Source organism: Sus scrofa, chromosome 14 (assembly GCF_000003025.6).
Source record: "Sus scrofa isolate TJ Tabasco breed Duroc chromosome 14, Sscrofa11.1, whole genome shotgun sequence".
NCBI lineage: Eukaryota > Metazoa > Chordata > Mammalia > Artiodactyla > Suidae > Sus > Sus scrofa.
In genome coordinates, this window is record NC_010456.5 from 71,981,055 (window position 1) to 72,004,565 (window position 23,511).

General features: G+C 40.4%; 2 protein-coding genes across 5 annotated transcripts in view; both read left to right on the forward strand.

Moving 5' to 3' along the window:
- STOX1 (storkhead box 1) overlaps positions 1 to 4,185 on the forward strand; it is a 57,853-nt gene extending 53,668 nt beyond the window's left edge. Inside the window, exon 4 of the mRNA XM_001928627.5 lies at positions 2,096 to 4,185. Coding sequence (XP_001928662.2) covers positions 2,096 to 2,243 — 148 coding nt within the window. The 3' untranslated portion in view covers positions 2,244 to 4,185. The remainder of the gene's footprint in view (positions 1 to 2,095) is intronic.
- DDX50 (DExD-box helicase 50) overlaps positions 8,083 to 23,511 on the forward strand; it is a 41,860-nt gene continuing 26,431 nt past the window's right edge. The window contains exons 1-7 of one of the 4 annotated variants that reach the window (XM_005657388.3): positions 8,083 to 8,680; positions 12,900 to 12,953; positions 13,322 to 13,618; positions 18,489 to 18,564; positions 19,202 to 19,380; positions 22,683 to 22,800; positions 22,913 to 23,098. In XM_005657388.3, coding sequence (XP_005657445.1) covers positions 8,591 to 8,680; positions 12,900 to 12,953; positions 13,322 to 13,618; positions 18,489 to 18,564; positions 19,202 to 19,380; positions 22,683 to 22,800; positions 22,913 to 23,098 — 1,000 coding nt within the window. In that variant the 5' untranslated portion in view covers positions 8,083 to 8,590. The remainder of the gene's footprint in view (positions 8,681 to 12,899; positions 12,954 to 13,321; positions 13,619 to 18,488; positions 18,565 to 19,201; positions 19,381 to 22,682; positions 22,801 to 22,912; positions 23,099 to 23,511) is intronic. The other 3 variants (XM_005657389.3, XM_003133052.5, XM_021072504.1) reach the window with 3 other exon arrangements.

Sequence of the window (23,511 nt, forward strand, 5' to 3'; positions counted from 1 at the left end):
CAATCCCTGGCTGGGGAATTTCTGTACACCAAGGATGTGGCTGAAAAGAAAAAAAAAATAAAACAGATAAATTGATAAGCAATTGAGAATTTATGAGAAACCTTGAGAAATTAAATTTTTGGGGGTATTTTTGTCTTTTTAGGACCACACCTATGGCATGTGGACGTTCCCAGGCTAGGGGTTGAATCGGAGCTGTTGCTGCCGGCCTACGCCAGAGCCCCAGCAACACCAGATCTGAGCCTTGTCTGTGACCTACACCACAGCTCACAGCAATGCCAAATCCTTAACCCACTGGATGAGGCCAGGGATCAAACTCCCAACCTCTTGGTTCCTAGTCAGATTAGTTTCCGCTGCGCCACAATGGGAACTCCAAGAAATTTAATTTTTAAAAGTTGCTTATGTTTTCTTGAAAGACATAACTATAATCATTAAAGACATCTATAGAAAAAAAAGAGTGGGAAGATAACATTTGGACATCAACTAGGTGTCATAATTGTTATAATGATTAAGAGAACAAAGATGAACAAGGTGTTATTTATAGGAAACTTCCAGTTTAGTTGAGGAGATCAACAAATTGAATCCAACAAGAGGGATGGTCTATGTGGAAAAGACTTATGAAGGACACATTTTTGAGACATACCTTAATGTAATAGACAAGTGAGGGAGAAGAGGCAAGGTAGGAGAAGGGGAGTGTCAAAAGCAACATGTCCAGGGTTCCCATTGTGACTCAGTGGGTTGAGAACCCAACTAGTATCCAGGAGGATGCAGGTTAGATCCCTGGCCTTGCTGAGTGGGTTAAGGATCCAGCATTGCTGTGAGCTGCAGCATAGGTTGCAGATGTGCTCGGATCTGGTGTTGCTGTAGCTGTGGCTTAGGCCAGCAGCTGCAGCTCCAATTTGACCCACAGCCCAGGAACTTCCATATGCTGCAGGTGCAGCTATTTAAAAAAAAAAAAAAAAAAAAAAAAAAAGCAAAACAAAATGCCCAACCAGTCATGTTACTTGACTGAAGCAAGGCAGATGTGTTAGGTAAGGGACTAACATAGTTTACAGCTCCTAGGAAAGGAGCACTGTCAATATGAAAAGTATTATATGGAGTTTCCATCGTGGCACAGCAGAAACAAATCCGACTAGGAACCATGAGGTTGTGGGTTCAATCCCTGGCCTCGCTCAGTGGGTTAAGGATCCGATGTCGCCGTAAGCTGTGGTGTAGGTTGCAGACATGGCTCAGATCTGGCGTTGCTGTGGCTCTGGTGTAGGCCGGCGGCAGCAGCTATAATTGGACCCCTAGCCTGGGAACCTCCATATGCCGAGGGTGCAGCCCTAAAAAGACAAAAGAAAATTTATAATTGGCTTTTCTCTTCCATATGATGTTTCAGAAAATAAAGAAATTACACAAGAAGGTATTGGTCATTTCAGTTGTATAGAAGAGTTTTTCAGGGAACTCACTGTTTCTGACTAGAATATATTTGATACTGAATCTGAGAACAGATGTTCAGAAAATATAAACTATTCGGAATCCTTTAAAATGTAAAGAGCACTTTTGCCTGCAGTGGGTTGATATGGGACCTCAGTTCCCAGACCAGGGATTGATTCCTGGCTGCAGCAGTGAAAGCACTGTCCTAACCGCAGTCCTAAGCGCTAGACCACCTGGGAACTCTCAAGAACACATTAGCTTTTTAAAGGTTCACCTATTTGATAAGTTAGTTCCTGTTAGTAAATGTATTGCTTCAAAGTAACAAATGAAGATGTAATGCCTTGCTTAGAAATCGAGGCCCCTTTCTTTTTATTTTTTTTATTGGAGTATAATTGCTTTACAGTTCTGTGCAAGCTTCACTTGCACAGCAGAGATTCAGCCATACATACACGTACATTCATTCCCTTTCAGTCTCCCTTCCCATACAGGTTATCACAGAATACAGAGTAGAGGTCCCTGTGCCCCACAGCAGGTCCCCCATTAGTCATCTATTCTATATATAGTGGTGTGTACATGTTAATCCCAAACTCCTAATTTATCCCCTGCCCCATGTTTCCCCTTTGGTAACCATAACAAGCCCTTTTTAAGGCAATAATTCTGTTATTTTTAATATCTTTAGGACACAGAGTCTGGCATCAAATAATTCAGTCATTTTGGATGGACTTAAAAGAAGACAGAATTTCCTGCAGAATTTTGAAGGCACAAAGAGCAATCAAACACTCACATCCAATTCCTTACTACAACTAACTCCAGTCATAAATGTTTAATTTTTATTTTACTTCTGGAAACTTTTTGTAAAAATGTACAGCATTAATATAGAATGTCTTCATCAGTTGAGTTTATAAGAATTCTCTAAAGCCAAGCACATATGTTATTAATCTCATTATATATTTTGTTGTAGTTTCTGGCTTTTTTCCTTTTTTGACATTGGCTTTTTTAAAGCTTATTTTACTTTAAGTTTATTAGGAATGTATAGATTGTTTGCAATTTAAACATGGAATCATTGGTCTTCTTCCAATTAAGTATAATTAACTTAAATCATCAGATAGACATTCATTAGTTTCTCAAATACATAGATGCTAATTTACTACCCAGTAATGAATTTCCATACCCACATCAATACTGAATTCTTATGTTAAGTGGCTCTCACCTGATTTCAACACAAAACCCCAGCAAATAATGTTTTTGGGTTGCATAGGTCATTTGCAACTAATGTCTTTTATCATTAAAATAATTTATATAGATGGGTACTTTGCAACAAGAATTCTTTCATCCAATCATTGCTGCCAAAGATATTCTCTGTGACCAGCTTGAACATGAACAAATGGCTCCACATTGTGATTGACCGATAGTGTCCACAATACCCATGGCAACAGGCATATGGCTTGACTCTTTGGGTCCTCCCCATGTTTGAGGCTGTCTCTGTAAAATGACTTTGAGAAGTTAGGATGTTCTCACATGGTGGAGATAAAGGGAAGCAGATGGTGGCAAAAAGGCTTGTGAGTGAAAGGGAAGTTCTGAATTACAGATTTAGAGAAGAGATGGAAGATGGCTGATAGACAATCCATCTGCATTTGATCTATTCCTTCTGTTCATGATAAGACCTACATACTCTTGCCAGAATTTTTTCTGGCAGGCCTTTTCAGACCAAGTAGTGGAATGGTCAGTTCTCTTGGGTTTGGGGAACATGGAGCAGTCAAAACTAGTTTCAGCATGTTGGGTAGATGCTAATGCTAACTTATAGTTGAGGGGATGTTTCTTTTAAGAGATTTCTAAGGATCGTCAGAGCCTTAGATCTCAAGGATGACTAAATAGAGTGCTTCTTTCTAGCTGTCACCATCATGATAACAGTGAGGCATAGGTTGCAGCTGTGACTTGGATTCCATCCTTGGCCTGGGAACCTCCATATGCCACAGGTGTGGCCATAAAAATAAAAAACAAACAAACAAACAAACAAAACTGCAGAAGAGAGAAGACCAGATATGCCACTCTGTTTCATAGTATTTGGATCACTCACTCCTGACTGTTGGTTTTCAGGGGCCTTGACCAACGTACTGTGGCACTCCAAGATTAGCTGTGGCCACAAGGATATGCAAAACCCTGAGCAAAGTACCCAGAAGGGTAATCTGGATAGAAAAGCCATGTGAGGGAGGCACTGGTTTAAGGGGTGTTATAGCTTGAAGTCAGCATCAGTGAATGGAAGTTAGGAGAAAGATTTCAGCTCAGTATGAAGAACCTCCCATTAGACAAAACTCTCTGAAGATGACATAGGCAGTTTTGTAAAGTAATGAACTTCCCCTCATTTAGGACATTCAAGCAGAAGCTTGATGATCCCTTGACGGGTATGTTGCAGAGGTATTTCCACAACTAGATGGTGAAAGATTCATTGAAGATCCTCTGAAATACTGAGCTCACACAGATTCCTGGGTGTTGCTTCCAGTTCTCCATTTCTATACCTATCCCTGCCAATCCTTGGAAAAAGGAGTACCAACAGCTCTGTCTTGATCTTGGACCTGGACAAGTTTCTTAATACAGTGAGGAACCTAGAGTCTTTTATGGCTGGCTCTAGCCACACCTAGGGACCAATGAAATCCATCTAATTTTGCCACTGGATGCATTATGAAGCCTATGATGAAATTGATAAACTTGCCTTCTACAAAATACAAAATATGACCACAGATATTAAAGATGAATATACATGTTCTTAAATTGTTGTCTGGGAGATTATTCTCTACGAGAGGTGATTTACATTTTTTCCACTAATAATTTTTGCGTGTGGAAATTTTAGTTCTTGATTTCTCTTTCCCATTGCTATCACTAAGAGAAAACTGTTCTTTTGAAATGGCATGGTAACCCAAGCTTAGGAGTCAGATAAGTTTTTAAATCCTTGGTAGCTGTGTGATGGAGAAAGTTAAAAACTTATCTGATTTTTTTGTTTTTCTCATCTGTAAAGTAAGATAGTAAGAAAATCTACTTTATAGGATTGTTTTAAGATTTGACGATAATCTACTGAAAGTGGCCAATGCAGAGGCACATAATATTGTTATATGTATGTATATTTTTATATACTTATTCACAAAACTTGCCTAATAAGTAAAGAACATGGCTTACTATATAAGTCCCCTGTTTTTGCCAGGTTATCTGGAATTCTTCCATTTAAACATTCAGTCCGGAGTTCACGTCGTGGCGCAGTGGTTAACGAATCCAACTAGGAACCATGAGGTTGCGGGTTCGATCCCTGGCCTTGCTCAGTAGGTCAAGGAGCCGGCGTTGCTGTGAGCTGTGGTGTAGGTCACAGACGCGGCTTGGATCCCAAGTTGCTGTGGCTCTGGTGTAGTTGGGTGGCTACAGTTCGGATTCGACCCCTAGCCTGGGAACCTCCATATGCCGTGGGAAGCAGCCCTAGAAAAGGCAAAAAGACAAAAAAAAAAAAAAGATTCAGTCCTATAGATTATGATTATAGAAAGTATCTAATAAAAATCCAGAGTTGCCTGGGGAGATATTATGCCTTTGGCAGTTAATGCCTTATACTATAAATGGGAATAAAATCTGCGAAGCATGGGCTTACTGCAGATATTCATATAATGTGAGATCCTGTTCATCCTTTTTCATCTGGGATCTCAGACCCATAGAATCCTTGAGAGTAGCTGGCTTGTGTAAACCATTTTCAGTACTTGAAAAATCCTGATAGAAATTGTACATTCCCTTTGTCTAACCCCTTGCTAACATCAGTTTCTCTGCCAGTGGCTGAAATTACACCTGCTCAGCAATGCAACCCTATCACATGCTGGCGTGACATTGCTAAGCTTCAGTTGTGTCTTATTCGTGTATTAGAAGAATGATCATGAATCAGTGATTACTAAATGCAGTTTAGCAGACAGAATGTTTCAAAGTGTCACATTTGTGATTAAAAAAAAAAAAAACAATGGAAAGAGCGGTAGCAGTAAAAAGATTGGGATCAACTGCATTTTGAGAACCCATCCTATAGCTACCTGAGGCTTTTAAGGGATGGGGAGTGGAGAAGAGAGACATGGGAGTCATGAAACAAGAATGGTTATATATCAAAAACAAACTCAGGACTATCTTGCTAGCCTCTCATTTGAAACCTTAGAAGCATGTTCCCTTTTCAGCAGTAGCAGATTCCATTTCTCAGGGAATGGTGCCCTTTTCTGTGACTATTCCTTTCATCCACTGTTATTCAAAGGACCTACAAAGTAATTAGTAATTAAAGAAACAGACCTCCTTCCAAAGGTTAAACATTTAAAAAGCTTTCCCAAATAATTTAAATTAGGAGCTAGATACATACGTAAATATACACACACTAAATGAGTTCAAAGCTGTCTCCACAGTCAAAACCTGGAGCTAAAGGTAGGAATATACGCACCTCTGTATATCGTCTCTTTAGTACTGTTATATCAGGGGATCCCCCATATTTCTCTCAGCTACCAACAGGGAAGGAATTTTTGCCCCACTTTACTAACAAAAAAATGGGTTTTAAAGTTTAGTTGGCCAAGGTCATGTGGCTAGCAATAGAAGAAATATCCTTCTTGGTCCCTCTTTCATATTCTCCTTACTTAGTAGTCTCAGCACTCACTCTCTACCTCCAATATCTCTCAATCAATTTATAGCTATCTCAAATTATTTCCATGTCATAACATTTTAAAATGATGGCTCAATTCCTCTTGTTAAGTAAGATAGATATGCAGATTCAAAATGTTTCTTTTTACCTTTTACTTTCTAACTATGGAATAAAAATTAAATTTAGCCCTCTAGGTTTGAGAATGACCAGAGAGAGGCAAGTTTATAGACATCTTGTTTCTATATTTTAAGGTCATAGAGTTTAATGATCTAAAACCAGAGGCAAGGGAAATCTTTATAGGACGTTGCAACAGAGCAAAAGATGAGGCACCCTAACAAACTGAGAAAGAAATTGTATCAGTGATTCTGGCAAGATATTTAGAAAACAAAGATTTTTCTAATAAGAGCAGATTTTTAGTTACTTGTACGTTTTAATAATTTATGGTACACCTTCATGTTCCTCCCAGTATATTTCATCATCAGTATCAATCTCTTGAGACTTAAAGAGGGACCAAATGTGAAAAAAACAGTTATTCATTTCCTCATCTCCATTCCAAAGTTTTCAAGTTTATACCCATTGAGAACATGTATTTAGCGGTACCCCTATTTTAGCTAAGCTACAGTTTCGTCAAGTTACTTATGACTCAGTTTAATTTACATACAATTGCCCTGCCTAACATAGACAGCAACCAGAGTTTTGAGTCAATGAATTTGGTGCTTAGGAAGGTAGGGTTTTGTACAGTCTTGTCCATTTTTCAGATATGCTGTATGACCTCTGACATAAAAACGAATGCTAAAAATAGTCTTGAGAGGCTAAAATATACTTCATCTGTGCTTTTCAACAACATACTAACATTTATTTCTATTATTATCCCAATTTTATACATGTGACATTCTTAGCCACATCTACTCCTGTGTTTTCTATGTACATCACAGCCTGTTGCAGGGCTACAAAGACTTCACAGTGATAGAATTGGTAGTGGGTGTGAGAGAGTGGGACAAAAATGTTTTAAAAAAGCACAGATCTAGAGATGCCTAGCTAGTCTCATAATCTAGGGAGAGAGATGCATTTTTCACTATCATTGACTGATACTCAATTTGTTGATAGTACTGAATCCATAAGGTAACATTTAGATAGACATATCACCTTTGACTTCAGGCCAATCCATAATTATGCAGGCCTGTAGCAATTACAAGCTTAACCTTTGTGCTTTCAGCTATTCAGGACTAATTCCCAAACTCCATGACATGTAGCAATCTGAAATTTTGCTAAGAGGTAAATTTGATGTTCAGGTTACAAGGCTGGTGTGCTGGATACTGTCAAGGGGTTTGTGAAATACCCCTGCACCTACGTCTCAATTTGACTTCTTGCTTTTCACTCAAAGAGTAGCTTGGTTGAAGAGATCATGAAGAGATAAAAAGAAACAGCTCAGAAAAGGGAGCCAACCATCCAGCACCAATGATGTTAAAAAAAAAAGGTATATGCTAAGGAGTTTGCCCCTTGTAGTATCAAAAGGTTTCTAGTTTTGTTCAAAGTTGTAATTTAGGAGCAGTTATCCCCGTAAGTAAAATCCTTTTATTCGCTGCAAATAAACAATTTGTCAGTGACATTCAGGCTTGTTTTCTCTAAATTTCTTTAGGTTTTTTTTCTACTTATTATTCTATGTTCATGGGAGCAGCTTTGGGAACCTTAAAGCTTGCAGGCTGGTGTGGCAGAGAAAAGACTGATTTCCTACTCGACTGTGCCACCAACTCTGAGACTACAGACAAGTAAATCCCTCTTAGGGGATTAGTTTCCTCTAATGGCAAATGGGGAGGGTGGAAAGGATCTACAGTAAGCAAGGGCCAACTTCCTTACTAAAACTTAAGACTTGAGAGAAGGTTGACACGGCCTAGCCTTCACCCCAAGCGCACCTAGCCCACTCCAGACCCCAAGACGCCCCTTCCCACCAACGCCGGGACGCTAGTCTCGCGCGAAGCCGTTAGACGTTAACGCCTCACCCCGCAATGGGTGGGGCTGATGCCTGCAGCTTCCGGCGGCGGGAGGCAAGGCCGAGCGTGGCGCGCCTCATCGGTTCTCCCGCCAACCCGCGGAAGGCGTGAGCCCCTCTCTGCTGCACTCGAGGGGCTCTCCGGCCCCAGCATTGCATGCTGGGAAGCCCGGAAGCATCTCCACTTAGCCGAGAAGAGCTATTAGGAGTGGGGGAGGGGAAGGGGGGAAAACCTGAACTTTTTATACTAAACAGTTTGCGCATCTTTTATAGAGATTGGTCAGGGTTTTACTCTAGAAGCCAATCACTTCAGAACAAGGGTGGACCAATCGAGAAGGCTCGCTTTCACTGGCTGGGAGACTGTGTCGCAAGGGAAGCGTTTAAAACGAGAGTATCCGGGATTATTTTCCCCCGCCGGTCGGTGCGTGTCCCGGAAGTGACGCAAGGCTCTGGCCGGTCGGCCGCCCTGCCCCCTCTTCCTTTCACGCTGTCGCTGCCTGTAGGTGGTTGTGGCCACCGTGCCCAGGAGGAGGCGACTGCGGCGAATGATGCCTGGGAAACTTCTCTGGGGGGACATTATGGAGCTGGAAGCACCCTTGGAGGAGACCGAGAGCCAAAGGAAGGAGAGGCAAAAGGTGCGCTGAGATGGGCCGCGCCTCCTTTTGGGCTGCGCCGGCTTGGGCGGGGAGGGGAGTCTCCCCGATGGCCTGTCACAACCCGGTCGGAGCATCCGAGGGCCTCTCTTCGCGCTGCCCTCGTACCTCTGAGGTCGCTCCGGGACCATTCCCACCGCCACACCCCTAACCTGGAGAAGGGCTTCGGCCCGGCCTCCCGTGGTCCTCCAGTCGTTCTCATCGGCGCCTACGAGATGGGCAGACTCAAGTTCTCATCGTGGAATCTGTTATTTCTTTCCTCTCCTTCCTTAAGCAGCGAGGCCTGTCATTTGGTTCTCGTTGGCCGTCTAGAAGATGATTAAGAAAAAATGATTGCTTTGAATAAGTGTTCCTTCTCCGTCATCCTGTCCTGTATGCGAGAATCTTGGGGAAAGCGATCTTAGGTTTACAAACCTTGATAACGGGTCAGTGGAGTAGTGAAGAAAAGTGTCACAGCCAACGTTGCCAGGATTTGGCTGTGATGGAGATCGTGTGGGTTGTATTATTAATAGCCTTTTCTGATAGTATTTTCATTCAATTCACAAATATTTATTGAGCCTAATTTATGCTAGACTCTTTGCTGGGCATCTCGGTGGTCCCTGCCCTCAAGGAGCCTGTTAGAAGAGTTGTAGAGACTTCCCGCTCCACCCCTCAAAAGAAAGAAAGAAATCTAGAGAAAAGGAAACAGCTTTAGAAGGTAAAGAAGCAATTCGAAAGCTGACATTTGACAAAAGAATGGCTGTATAGTTCCAGAGAGCAGAGAACCTACTCTTCTGACCTTATTACCAAGGTAAACTTGCCATTCTAGCCAAGGAGTTAGTATTTTCTATTGTGGTAAAATACACACACCATAAAATTTACCATTTTAAAATATACAGTTTTGTAGCATTAAACACATTCACACTGTTCTGTAGCCATTATCTTCATTCATCTCCAGAATTTTCTTCATCCTCCCAAACTCTGGGTGTGTTAAACACCAGCTCCTCATTGCCCCCTCTCCTGGCATCTACCATTCTTTCTGTCTCTGAATCTGACTGCTCTAGATAAGTCATGTAAGTGAAATCACCAAGCAGTTATTTTAATTTTGCTTCTAAAATACTTGGTCTTCTTTTAGCATCCAAATCCTATCCCTCTATCAAGGTTTAGTTTATGCCTATTAAAACCACGCCACTGTACACACAGTAATCTCATTCCCCCTTGGATTCTTTTTCCAGTGCTATCTTTCTCATACAATTAGCCTTTATGTACTTCCTTGTGAGGTTTTTTAAATTTTTATTTTATTTTTGTCTTTTTAGGGCTGCACCTGTGGCATATGGAAGTTCTCTGGCTAGGTGTTGAATTGGAGCTGTAGCTGCAGGCCTACCCCACAGCCACAGCAACACCGGATCCTTAACCCACTAAGGCCAGGGATCAAACCCACATCCTCATGGATATTAGGTTCATTACCACTGAGCCACAATGGGAACTCTTATGTACTTTCTTGTAAAGTTAGTTCAGTCTTCTTGTGTGTATCTTTCCCAAATATTTCCCAAAGATTCTTGAGGGAAAAGACAGTATCTTTGTCTATGCTTGCATTTCACTATAATCTTGTAAATTGGTGGTTTTCACATTGTAATTTCTCCAGAAGTACTTGTTGATTTTCCTTTAATTATGAGAGATAACTAAAGATTTGGAAACAGGAGTTCCTATCGTGGCGCAGTGGTTAACGAATCCGACTAGGAACCATGAGGTTGCGGGTTCGATCCCTGGCCTTGCTCAGTGGGTTAACCATCTGCCGTGAGCTGTGGTGTAGGTCGCAGGCGTGGCTCTGATCCCGCGTTGCTGTGGCTCTGGTGTAGGCCGGTGGCTACAACTTGGTTTAGACCCCTAGCCTGGAAACTCCATATGCTGCAGGAGTGGCCCTAGAAAAGGCAAAAAAAAAAAAAAAAAAAAAAAAAATGGAAACAGTTTGGAGTACCAACTGATAGAATAGAGCAGTCAAATACTGATCTGGCATTGAGATGAAGGTGATTTTGGGTTTGGATATCTTGAGATATGGAACTGGGTCTTAGGTTCCCAGAACTGGAGTGCAAATGAGGAAGGAAGCCTGGAAGTGTGTGTTGAAGCCATGAAAATGGTATGAAAGTATACATAGAGAACAGAGACTTAAGGACATCTACTAAAGAAGAGAGAGGAACCATTGAAGAAGATAGAGGTAAGAGAATAAGGAGGAAACTGTGTGTCTCAGAAGCCAAGAAAATGGAGTCTGTCAAGCACTGTGAATCTGATGTGAAACTGTATTTCATCACCTTGGGATATTTCTGGGCTTGGACCTAAAGGTCTCATTTTACTTTGCAGAACCTCTGTGAAGTGCAAGGCCCAGAAGTAATTCAAAGCCCACGGCTGGTTCTATAAATAGTCTTGTTTTTGTATAGAACCTATTGGTTTGGGGAGATACGGGCTAGCTCACTTAACTATAGATCAAATGGTATAACATGCAACTGTATGACATATTAATGTAGTGTTCTGATGTTTACAAAGCATTTTCATATATTCAATTTTTATAACAACTCATTTTATGGATGAGAAAATTGTATATGAAAGTACTCTTTAAAAATTGTATAAATCAGAATTTCCCTGGTGGCTCAGCTGGTTAAGAATCCGGCATTGTCACTGCTGTGGCGCAGGTGCGATCCCTGGCCTGGAAACTTTTGTATGCTGCGAGGCCAAAAAAAAAAAAAAAACATGTGTAATTCATAGTGAAAATTTTGGTAATGGCAGTTTTTATCAAGACTAGTCACTACTACCTAATTTATTTATTTATTTATTTATCTCTCTATCTTTTGCTTTTTTTAGGGCTGCACCCACAGCATATGGAGGTTCCTAGGCTAAGAGTCCAGTCACAGCTCCAGCTGCCGGCCTACCCCACAGCCACAGCAATGCCAGATCCAAGCCGCTGTCTGCAACCTACACCACAGCTCATGGCAACACCAGATCCTTAACCGACTTGGCAAGGCCAGGGATTGAACCCTCAACCTCATGTTTCCTCGTTGAATTCGTTTCTGCTGCGCCACAGTGGTAACTCCCTATCTAATTTATTTTGAACATTTGACACGTTTGAAGTGCTGAATTTCCTAATCATTTCTTACTGTCTGCAAATATTAAAACACTGGCCACTAGTTTGGCATTTTAAAGCTAAAGTTGCAGAAAGCACCCCCCCCCAAGTTCTATTGATTAAATTTTAAAAACTTTAAAAAAAATTCCAGGTTTACTAATATAGTTTTCCTTCTATGATAGTATAACAATTGGGTTTTGTATGAACTACATACTGGTTTTTTTCTTTAATCTATTTACCAGAGTTCAGAGAAGAAGCATGATAGGAAAAGAGCATGGGTTTTAAATCAGACAGGGCATGATTTTGAGCAGTTTTACTTGCAGGAAATCCCACATGTGGGTCTTTGGCAAGTTGCTTATCTCTAAAAACTTGTTTCCTCTTCTGTAAAATGGCAAAGATAATATAGGTTTGCTATTCTTTATCCAAAATCCTTGGGGCTAGATGTGTTTTGGAATTGAAAATTCTGGGGATTTTTAAAAGGGTAACAACCCAGTAGGGTTTGGGGCCCCCAACCTATAATCAGACACCTTAATATAAAATTTATGACTATTCAGACTAAGTGGAATAAATAAAGATTATAAATTGTCTCACATTAGTTCAAGTCAGATTTTGCCATGAAATGAGTTTAGGTCAGTAAGGGTTTTGTTTTGTTTTGTTTTTTTAGTTTTTTAAGAAATTTTTTTCTTTTATTTTTTTAGGGCTGCACCCGTGGCATATGGAGATTCAGGCTAGCGGTTGAATTGGAGCTGTAGATGCCGGCCTACGCCGCAGGCACAACAACACCAGATCCGAGCTGCGTCTGCAACCTACACCACAGCTCATGGTAACGCCGGATCCTTAACCCACTGAGTGAGGCCAGGGATTGAACCTGTGTCCTCATGGATGCTAATCAGATTCATTTCCACTGAGCCATGACGAGAACTCCAGAATTTTTTATTGAAGTACAATTGATTCACAGTGTTGTGCCAAGGTCAGGTAAGGTTTTTGTCTCCGAATTCAGGTAAGGTTTTGTCTCCAAATAAGTTACAAAAAAAACTTTCGGTTTTCAGAGCTTTATGGATATCGGAATTTCGGATAAGGGATTATGGACCTGTACTTCCCTTATAGGGTTGTTATGAAGATTTAAACAAGATAAGCCGAAAACTCATTACACAATGCTGGGTAGGTACTCAATAAATATTAATTTTTTTCTTGGAAATATTAGAAGTTTTTGTTTGTTTTTTTAATTTATAAATCTTGAGTTCTCATTCTTTTACTGAAGAGGAACTATTTCAGTTTCCCTTAAATGTTGTTATGGGATGGGAGAGGGACTAGTAGCCAAGTCTTAAGAGTGCAAAATTTGGGATGAGAAAGAAAGCAACAGGTAAAGCTTAGGCTTGGCATTAGCACCCAGTCTGGGTTTCTACCAGGTAACTTTTCAAGATTATGGTAGATTGAGCTTTGCTGGTTCGGGGCATTGTACTCTAACTTCTCTAGAGTCTTAAATGCAGACTTTTTGATCCTCTTGTCACTACTTTGTTTTTCCACAGAGTGATAGAAGGAAGTCAAGGCACCATTATGACTCAGAGGAGAAATCAGAAACAAGAGAAAATGGGGTTGCAGATGACCTAGATGCTCCCAAGCCTAAAAAAGCTAAAGTAAAAGAGAAGCTAAATGGAGACACTGAAGAAGGATGTAATAGACTTGCAGATGAATTTTCTAAATCTCGTAAGTCAAGAAGAAAAGATCTGTCAAATGGAGATATTGAGGAATATGGGAAAAAATCAAAGCGAGTGTCATCCTTAGATAGTTCTACTCATAAATCAAGTGATAATAAACCAGAAGAGGTATGTATACTTTTGGTTTTGCGTTTGACATTACCCTTGAAGTATAGGCTAATTTGATTTTTTGACTAATTAGAATTGATTCTATAGTATTTCCTGCTTATTGTCCAGTACTTTTAGTTGAACTGGAGAGTATACAGCTGAAATCTGAGGCTTTTTTCCTTTGCCTCTTATTTCTTCTAGTATATTGCCTTCTTTTGGGGGCTGTGGTGGTGGTGGTGTTGGGGAGGGAGGTCAGTTTTAAGCCTTTCCTGTCCATTTGGATCTCTAAATAGTTCTTCCAAATTGCTTATTGATGGTCACCTACTTGCATGCATTTCTTATGGTTATTTCTTATGCATTTCTTATGGTCCTTACCAGTGCTCATGAGTCAAAATATGACTTTCTGAAGCAGGGTACTCTTGACTTTGTATATTTTGCCTTCTGCTTTTTTTATTTCTGTAACAATAATACCTTTAAATGATTTCTAGGTCTTTATGGTAACTCAGTCTTAAAGATGTTTGCTTTTTTTTTTTTTTTGGTCTTTTTAGGGCCTCACCCGAGGCATATGGAAGTCCCCAGGCTAGGGGTTGAGTCCGAGCCGTAGCTGCTGGCCTACATCACAGCAGCTCCAGATCTGAGCCACATCACCAGTTCCTTGTGGCAACACCAGATCCTTCAACCCACTAAGCGAGGACAGGGATCAAACCTGAATCCTCATGGATACTAGTCAAATTCTTAACCTGCCGAACCATAACAGGAACTCCTGTTTGCTTTTTTTTTTTTTTTTCGGTCCTTTTGCTATTTCTTGGGCCACTCCCACGTCATATGGAGGTTCCCAGGCTAGGGGTCCAATCGGAGCTGTAGCCACCAACCTACACCAGAGCCCCTGCAATGCGGGATCCGAGCCGCGTCTGCAACCTACACCACAGCTCACGGCAATGCCAGATCCTTAACCCACTGAGCGAGGCCAGGGATTGAACCCGCAACCTCATCGTTCCTAGTCGGATTCGTTAACCACTTTACCACGATGGGAACTCCCTGTTTGCTTTTTTAAAACAGAAATGAAACATAAAAACAATCTGAAGAAATCTGTTTTCCTGGGTATCAATTTTTGGGGAGGTGTAGAAAACATGCTTAGTCTAGAATCTTCATTTTTGGATCTTCATTACTGGCATTGCTTTTGCCAGTATCTGTTAGAGTAGATATTTTCTTGCATAGAATTTATTAAATTTGTTCTTGCACTTTTTCTCTAGCAGAATTCATAGGTTTACCTAGGTATTATGAATTGTCACTAAATTACTCAGGTCTTCGGAAAGAAACAACTAATATTCTTAATAATTCTTGGTATTTCATAATTCTTTATATTTAAAAAATCTGATGGTTGCTGTTAATTTAAATACACTCAAGCTTAATTAATTAATCAATTAATTTTCTTTTTGGCCTCCCTGCAACATATATAGAGTTCCTGGGCCAGGGGTCTGATCCAGGCCACAGTTGCGACCTGTGCTGCAGTGGCATCTTCACTGCAGAGATCCCTTAACCTACTGTTTGATTCTCTTGCACCATGGTGGGAACTCCAATTTGAGCTTAATTTAATGTGTAATCTTTGGAGACCTTTGAGAAAAGATGTAATCCTTGCTTTACAATATATCTTTTTTTTATTTGTGAGTTTGCTATTTGTCAGGAAGCATATATGTTAGAGAATTGATCTAAATAAGGCCCTACAAGTCTCTTTTGCTAGTAGGAGAATGTAATTCTCATTCTGGATTTTGCCTGCTATAACGCTTAACTATTTATAAGGCTTAACTGTTTATTATTTTGTTTAGATTATGTTGGGGCTCAGGAATTCTGTTTTTAGAATCTTATCACAGTGGTGTTGATAATAGCAAAAATTTTAAATATTCTAAATGACTGATAATAGGCAGTTGGTTTAATAAAATATGCCATAGTACCCATGCAGTAGAAAGCATCAATCCTAAAGGGCATAGATATGTTAGAAAGGTATTCAGTGTATCTTATTAAATAAAAAAAGCAGGAGTTCCTGTTGTAGCTCAGTGGTAACGAACCCGACTAATGTTCGTGAGGACTAGAGTTCCATCCCTGGCCCCGCTCAGTAGATTAAGAATCCGGATTGCTGTGAGGTATGGTGTAAGTCACAGATGTGGCTCCAATCCGGAATTATTGTGGCTGTAGCATAGGCCGGCAGCTGTAGCTCCAATTAGACCTCTAGCCTGGGAATCTCCATATGCCACAGGTGTGGCACTAAAAAGAAAAAAAAAAGGAAAAAGTTTAAAAAGTAAATTAGGAGTTCCTGTCGTGGCGCAGTGGTTAACGAATCCGACTAGGAACCATGAGGTTGCGGGTTCGATCCCTGCCCTTGCTCAGTGGGTTAACGATCTGGCGTTGCCGTGAGCTGTGGTATAGGTTGCAGACGCGGCTCGGATCCCGCGTTGCTGTGGCTCTGGCGTAGGCTGGCAGCTACAGCTCTGATTAGACCCCTAGCCTGGGAACCTCCATGTGCTGCAGGAGCGGCCCAAGAAATGGCAAAAAGACAAAAAAAATAAATAAATAAATAAATAAATAAAAATAAAAAGTAAATTACAGAGTAGTATATATAGTATGATTTTATTTCATTTAAAAAAACGTATGTGTGCATAAAGTGACAATTAGAGGAGTATGTGTTTTTTTTTTTTTTTTTTTTTTGTCTTTTTGTCTTTTTGCTATTTCTTGGGCCGCTCTCACGGCATATGGAGGTTCCCAGGCCAGGGGTCCAATCGGAGCTGTAGCCACCGGCCTACGCCAGAGCCACCACAACGCAGGATCCGAGCGAGCCGCGTCTGCAACCTACACCACAGCTCACGGCAACGCCGGATCGTTAACCCACTGAGCAAGGGCAGGGACCGAACCCGCAACCTCATGGTTCCTAGTCGGATTCGTTAACCACTGCGCCATGATGGGAACTCCGGAGTATGTGTTTTAAATGTGGCTTTAGCTGACCAGATTGTACATAATTTTTAAATTTTTTCTGTTAATATGTAATTCTAAAATTTCTGCAATCAAAATGTATTATTTATTTATTTATTTATTTTCTTTTTTGGCCACCCCTTGGCATATGGAGTTCCCAGGCTAGGGATCAGATCTGAGCCACAGTTGTAACCTATGTCACAGTGGCAATGCAGAATCCTTAACCCACTGCCATGGCAGGGATCAAACTTGTGACCCAGCACTGCTGACAGAACTCCAAAAATGTACTTTTTTAGTAAAATTTTTTTTAATCTTAAAAAGATAACATCATTGAGGTTTGCTTAAATGGATTGAATTTGATATTATGTCTTTTATCTGGTTCTTGGTTTAAAAATTGCTATTGTGGTTTTGAAACTACTTTCTTTCTTTCTTTTTTTTTAATTTTTTTTTTAATTTTTAGAGCTGCACCCATGGCATATGGAGGTTCCTAGGCTAGGAGTTGAATCAGAGCTAAGGCTGCCAGCCTATGCCACAGCCACAGCAATGTAGGATCCAAGCCTCATCTGCGAACTACACCACAGCTCACAGTAAGGCCAGATCCCTGACCCACTGAGCAAGGCCACAGATTGAACCCAAGTCCTCATGGATACTAGTTGGATTTGTTTCTGCTGTGCCACAGCGGGAACTCCTAAACTACTTTCTTTAAACATACCAATAATAAAGTTTATGGGTGTATATATAGTCTTTGTTCTATATAAATATTGACTGGTACACAAAGTTTTCAATAGGTGTTAAATGACAGTGTCACACTAAGCTATATGTAAGATAAATTTTCAAGCTTACAGGAACATTTCCTTGTATTAGTGACTTAAAAAATGCTTTTTGGATTCATAGAACAACTTATTTAACTTTTAGTTTTAGAAGTAATTTACCTTCCTCATTGTGTAGTTTCTTTGGGGGCTGGTTTATAGGCTTGTGTTAGTCTTCATAGTTAATAGATATATATCTGTGAATATGATTTGGATTTTTTTTTTTTTTTTTTTTTGTCTGTTGTTGTTGTTGTTGCTATTTCTTGGGCCGCTCCCGCGGCATATGGAGGTTCCCAGGCTAGGGGTTGAATCGGAGCTGTAGCCACCGGCCTACGCCAGAGCCACAGCAACGAGGGATCCGAGCCACGCCTGCGACCTACACCACAGCTCACGGCAACGCCGGATCGTTAACCCACTGAGCAAGGGCAGGGACCGAACCCGCAACCTCATGGTTCCTAGTCGGATTCGTTAACCACTGCGCCACGACGGGAACTCCCCTGATTTAGATTATTGAATAGCTCTTTTGTAATATCTTAGTCAAGTGGAAATATATTTTGACTTATGTACTAAATGTGTATTAAGGGGAGTTTTATATATAAATTAATCAGTTTTAAATGTGTTATGGGAAAACATGTTAAATAAGTAAGCTGGCTATTTAAAGGAATACTTTTGAAATTAAAAGAATTTCCCACTAATTTATCTCGTAAGTTAATCTATACAGTTTTTGCAAGTACTTATTAAAGTTGATTTGTTAGCTCATTTAATCAAACTAAAAACAGTAAACGAGTTTCTGTTGTGGCTCAGAGGAAACAAATCTGACTAGTATCCATGAGGACACAGGTTGGATCCCTGTCCTCGCTCAGTGGGTTAAAGGATGCGGCATTGCTGTGAGCTGTGGTGTAGGTCACAGACATGGCTCAGATCCCACGTTGCTGTGACTGTGGTGTAGGCTGGGAGCTGCAGCTCCGATTCAATTCCTGGCCTGGGAACCTCCATATGCCATGGGCATGGCCTTAAAAAGAGTCCCCCCCAAAAAAAAACAGTAAATGAGTGAAAGATTTTAAAAACCTAGTTGAATATGAGCTATATTAATTAGAACCTTAATTTCATTTTGACAGAGCCTAACACGTGAACAGAAAGAAGGAGCCTTCTCCAATTTCCCTATTTCTGAAGAGACCATAAAGCTTCTGAAAGGTACAAATGTAATGGATTTGCAATTGAAAATCTAAAACTCTATTTTAGAAAACTCTTGTGCCTTTTCTGACCAAAAGGAGAACATACAAAGCAAAAAGAAATAGCTTTTTATTTTTATTTTATTTTATTTTTAATCTTTTTAGGACCACACCCTCGGCATATGGAGGTTCCCAGGCTAGGGGTCTAATTGGAGCTACAGCTACCAGCCTACGCCAGAGCCACAGCAACGCCAGATTTGAGCTGCGTCTGCAACCTACACTGCAGCTCACGGCAATACCGCATCCTTAACCCACTGAGCAAGGCCAGGGATCAAACCCACAACCTCATGGTCCTAGTCAGATTTGTTTCTGCTGCACCAAGACGGGAACTCTGAAATGGCTTTTTTAGTTGCAGTTATTTCTACATCATCCTTTTTGGTGTTCTGATCAGTTTTTAGCTTTAAAGAATTATATGTACGTGTCAAAAGTTCAGGCCAGTTTTTAAAAATAATTCCTCTTTGGGGTAGAATAACTAAATGTTACTAGATGGTGTATCTTTAGGCAGATGTTAATGAATCAGGAATGTTATTTTCAGATAAATGTTTTTTTTTCCAAATGCTAGTCTTAAATAAATATTTCAATGAAATCTCATTTTACAGGTCGAGGGGTAACATATCTCTTTCCTATTCAAGTTAAGACTTTTGGTCCTGTATATGAGGGAAAAGATTTAATTGCTCAAGCGCGGACAGGAACAGGAAAGACATTCTCTTTTGCCATCCCCTTGATTGAAAGACTCCAAAGAAATCAAGAAACAATTAAAAAAAGCCGTTCACCAAAGGTAACCATTATAGGGAGTAAAAGGTTTAAACATTACTCTAGCGGAAAGAGAGAGTATACTGGTCTTAAGTTCAAGTATCCCAAAGATAGAAAAGTTAGCCCTGTAGCATAATGTAGAAATTTGGATCCTAAAGCAAACATTTGGTTTTTAGCATAAATCTCCAAAGTGTAGTTATTGTTTGTGAATGTAATATGGTTTCCTCAATGTCTCTGATAACTGTATGTTATAAAGCCAGGATATCTAATTTTAGGAATATTTACATTTAATATCTTTTTTTTTTGGTCTTTTTGTCTTTTGAGGATCCCACCTGTGGCATATGGAGGTTCCCAGCCTAGGGGTTGAATCAGAGCTGTAGCTGCTGGCCTATACTACAGCCACAGCAATGCGGGATCCGCTCACATCTGCTACCTACACCATAGCTCAAGGCAATGCCGGATCCTTAACCCACTGAGCAAGGGCATGGATTGAACCTGTGTCCTCATGGATACTAGTCGGGTTCGTTAACCACTGAGCCATGACAAGAACTCCATAGTTAATATCTTTTTTTTTTTTTGTCTTTCTGACTTTTTAGGGCCACACCCTCGGCGAATGGAAGTTCCCAGGCTAGGGGTCTAATTGGAGCTGCAGCTGCTGGCCCGCACCACAGCCACAGCAATGCCAGATCCAAGCTGCATCTGCGACCTACATCAAAGCTCACGGCAACCCCAGATCCTTAACCCATTGAGCAAGGCCAGGGATTGAACCTACAACCTCATGGTTCCTAGTCAGATTTGTTTCCACTGTGCCACGACAGGAACTCCCACAGTTAATATCTTTTTTCTTCTATTTTTTCAGTCCTGACCTTTCCTTCCCTTTTTTTTTTCTTTTTGTCTTTATTATGACTACATTGGTGGCATATAGAAATTCCCAAGCCAGGGATCAAATCTGAGCCGTAACTGCAATCTATGCCATGGCTATGACAACTCTGGATCCTTAGGCCACTGCTCCACAATGGGAACTCTCTGACCTTTGCTGGGGTTTTTTGGTCTTTTTAGGGTTGAACCTGTGGCATATGGAAGTTCCCAGGCTAGGGGTCGAGTCGAAGCTCTAGGTGCTGGCTCAAGCCACAGCCACAACAACGCAAGATCCAAGCCACATCTGCGACCTACATCACAGCTCACAGCAATACTGGATCCTTAACCCACTGAGTGAGGCCAGTAATACTAATCTGGTTCATCGCTGCTGAGCCAAGATAGGAAATCCCTGCTTTTAAACAATAATTTTGTTAAAGAGGTTATCATTTTTTCAGTCATTCAGTATAACATTCATTTTAGTGATTGACTTTAAGAGGGTTATAGAAATGATGCTGCTACTCCCTGTGTTGTTCCCTGGAAATCTGTCTTAATTTATCAATAGTAAAGAACAGAGGGGATCTACTGAAATTTTAGCCTAAAATTTGACCTTTTTAGAACCTGTGTTCACTTCCAGTTTCATAAAAATGAAGAAGAAAAAAATCAGTATCAAAATTGAACAGAAGAGTTCTCATGTGGCTCAGTGGGTTAAAGGATCCAGCATTGTTACTGCTATGGTGCAGCTTCAGTCCCTGGCCTGGCCTGGGGAACTTCCACGTGCTGCAAGCTCAGCCAAAAAAATTAAAAGAAATTCTGAACGTATCTGTATTTGTAATTTGTTCTTTGAGACTCCTAAATATTATAGTGTGAAAGTAAGTTCCCATACATGAATATAATTAAATAATAGTGGTTTTGGAACAGGAGAAATCTTTTTTTAGAGAGTTTTGTTTCTTAGGTGAAATTAGAAAGACTAAAAGTAGGAGTTCCCATCATGGCACAGTGGTTAACAAATCCGACTAGGAACCACGAGGTTGCAGGTTCAATCCCTGGCCTTGCTCAGTGGGTTAAGGATCCAGCGATGCCGTGAGCTGGGGTGTAGGTCGCAGACACCGCTCGGATCCCACATTGCTGTGGCTCTGGTGTAGGCTGGTGGCTACAGCTCCGATTTGACGCCTAGCCTGGGAACCTCCATATGCTGCGGGAGCGGCTCAAGAAAAGGCAAAATGACAAAAAAAAGAAAGACTAAAAGTAGCTGAATTAGGACACAGGCCCAACACTGCCTTTAAAAAGCTTTTATGCTAGAAGGATATTATTGGAGATTCCAGCTCCAACACTTTTGGCTGTCTGATCTTGGGCAAGACTCAACTTTTCTCAGACTCATGTTCCTCATTTGTAAAATTGGGAAAATATTGCCACCGTATAGGGTTTTTATGAGGATCAAATTAAATAATTAGTGCCTGGCACATGGTGAGCCATTGATTTATTCTACAAATATTTTTTGAGTATCTGTTCTGTGCCAGGCACTGTTTGAAGGACAGTAATGAAAACTCATAAATTTCTGCCTTCATGGAGCTTACTTTTTTTTCTTTTCTCTCTCTTTTTTTTTTTTTTTTTTTTTGCCTTTTAGGGCCCCACCTGAGGCATATGGAAGTTCCCAGGCTAAGAGTAATCAGAGCTACAGCTGCTGAACACAGCTACAGCAACACCAGATCCAAGCCATGTCTGCGACCTACACCACAGCTCACGGCAATGCTGGATCCTTAACCCACTGAGTGAGGCCAAGAATCAAACCCACAACCTCATGGTTCCTAGTCAGATTTGTTTCCGCTGCACCATGGTGGAACTCCTTTTTTCTTTTCTTTTTAGGGCCGTGCCAACGACATATGGAATTTCTAAGGCTAGGGGTCGAATCGGAGCTGCAACTGCTGACCTTTGCCACAGCCATGTCAGATCCATGTTCTGAGACTTATACCACAGCTCACGGCAATGCCAGATCCTCAGCCCACTGAGCAAGGCCAAGGATCGAACCTGCATCCTCATGGATACTAGTTGGGTTCTTAACCTGCTGAGCCACAATGGGAACTCCCTTGGAGCTTACATTTTAATGGTTGAGACAGCCAATGGGCAAATAAGGAAAATGTGAATATTTTATATGGTTTAAATCCTAAGGAGAAACAGTTAAACAGTGGTAGGAAGTATGAAAAGAGGGATAGGAACCTCATTGAGAAAGTGACTTTTTGCATAGAGACCTGGAGTTCCCTGGAGGCTCTGTGGGTTAAGGATCTGGCATTGTCGCTGCTGTGGCTGTGGTTGCAACTGTGGCTCGGGTCTGATCCATGACCTAGGAACTTTTATATGCTGCTGATGTAGCCAAAAAAAAAAAAAAAAAAAAAAAAAGTCATCTCAGTTTAAATTTAGATGTCTTTAGAAACTTATTTATTTATTTATTTATTTTTTAAACCTTTTGCTCAGGTACTTGTTTTGGCTCCTACAAGGGAACTGGCAAACCAAGTAGCCAAAGACTTCAAAGATATAACTAAGAAACTCAGTGTAGCATGTTTTTATGGTGGAACATCATATCAAAGCCAAAGTGAGTAAATATGTATGATAGTAGCACAAAGATCCATTTACTACTCAAATCTAAAGTATGTCGAAATCTGTATTTGATTTTATATATTACTGATATTTCTCTCCTCTTACAGTTAATCACATTCGAAATGGTATTGACATCTTGGTTGGGACCCCTGGTCGTATCAAAGATCATCTGCAGAGCGGCCGATTAGATCTTTCTAAACTGCGCCATGTTGTGCTTGATGAAGTGGATCAGATGTTAGATTTAGGTTTTGCTGAACAAGTTGAAGATATCATCCACGAATCCTACAAAACTGGTATATTCTGATTAAAAATAAGCACACTAGCAGTTATTCTCTTATCTAAAAGCTTACGAATTTTTTATTTCATGATTTTTATAATATAATAAAAATATAGTCCCCAGTGTTCGAACAAAACCAAAGGTATTTGGTATCTGTTTTCTTCTGAGCAAGAAAGTAGGATAGCATACTTTAACCATTTTCATAGCTTTTTGTGTTTTCTTCTATGTATTTTTTTTTTTATAGTAAGTAGTTTTACTAACTCATTTTACTGATTTCTTTGTTCATTATTTCTTCTTAAATGTTCACCTTCCTTCTGGGTTCAGTTTTCTTCATGTTTTCCCTCAGTTTTAAGAGTTGAAAGTTTTAATAATTGCAGTTAAGTTTCATGTTCAAAATTCACCCCAAGTTCTGAATTTTCATTATTTCTC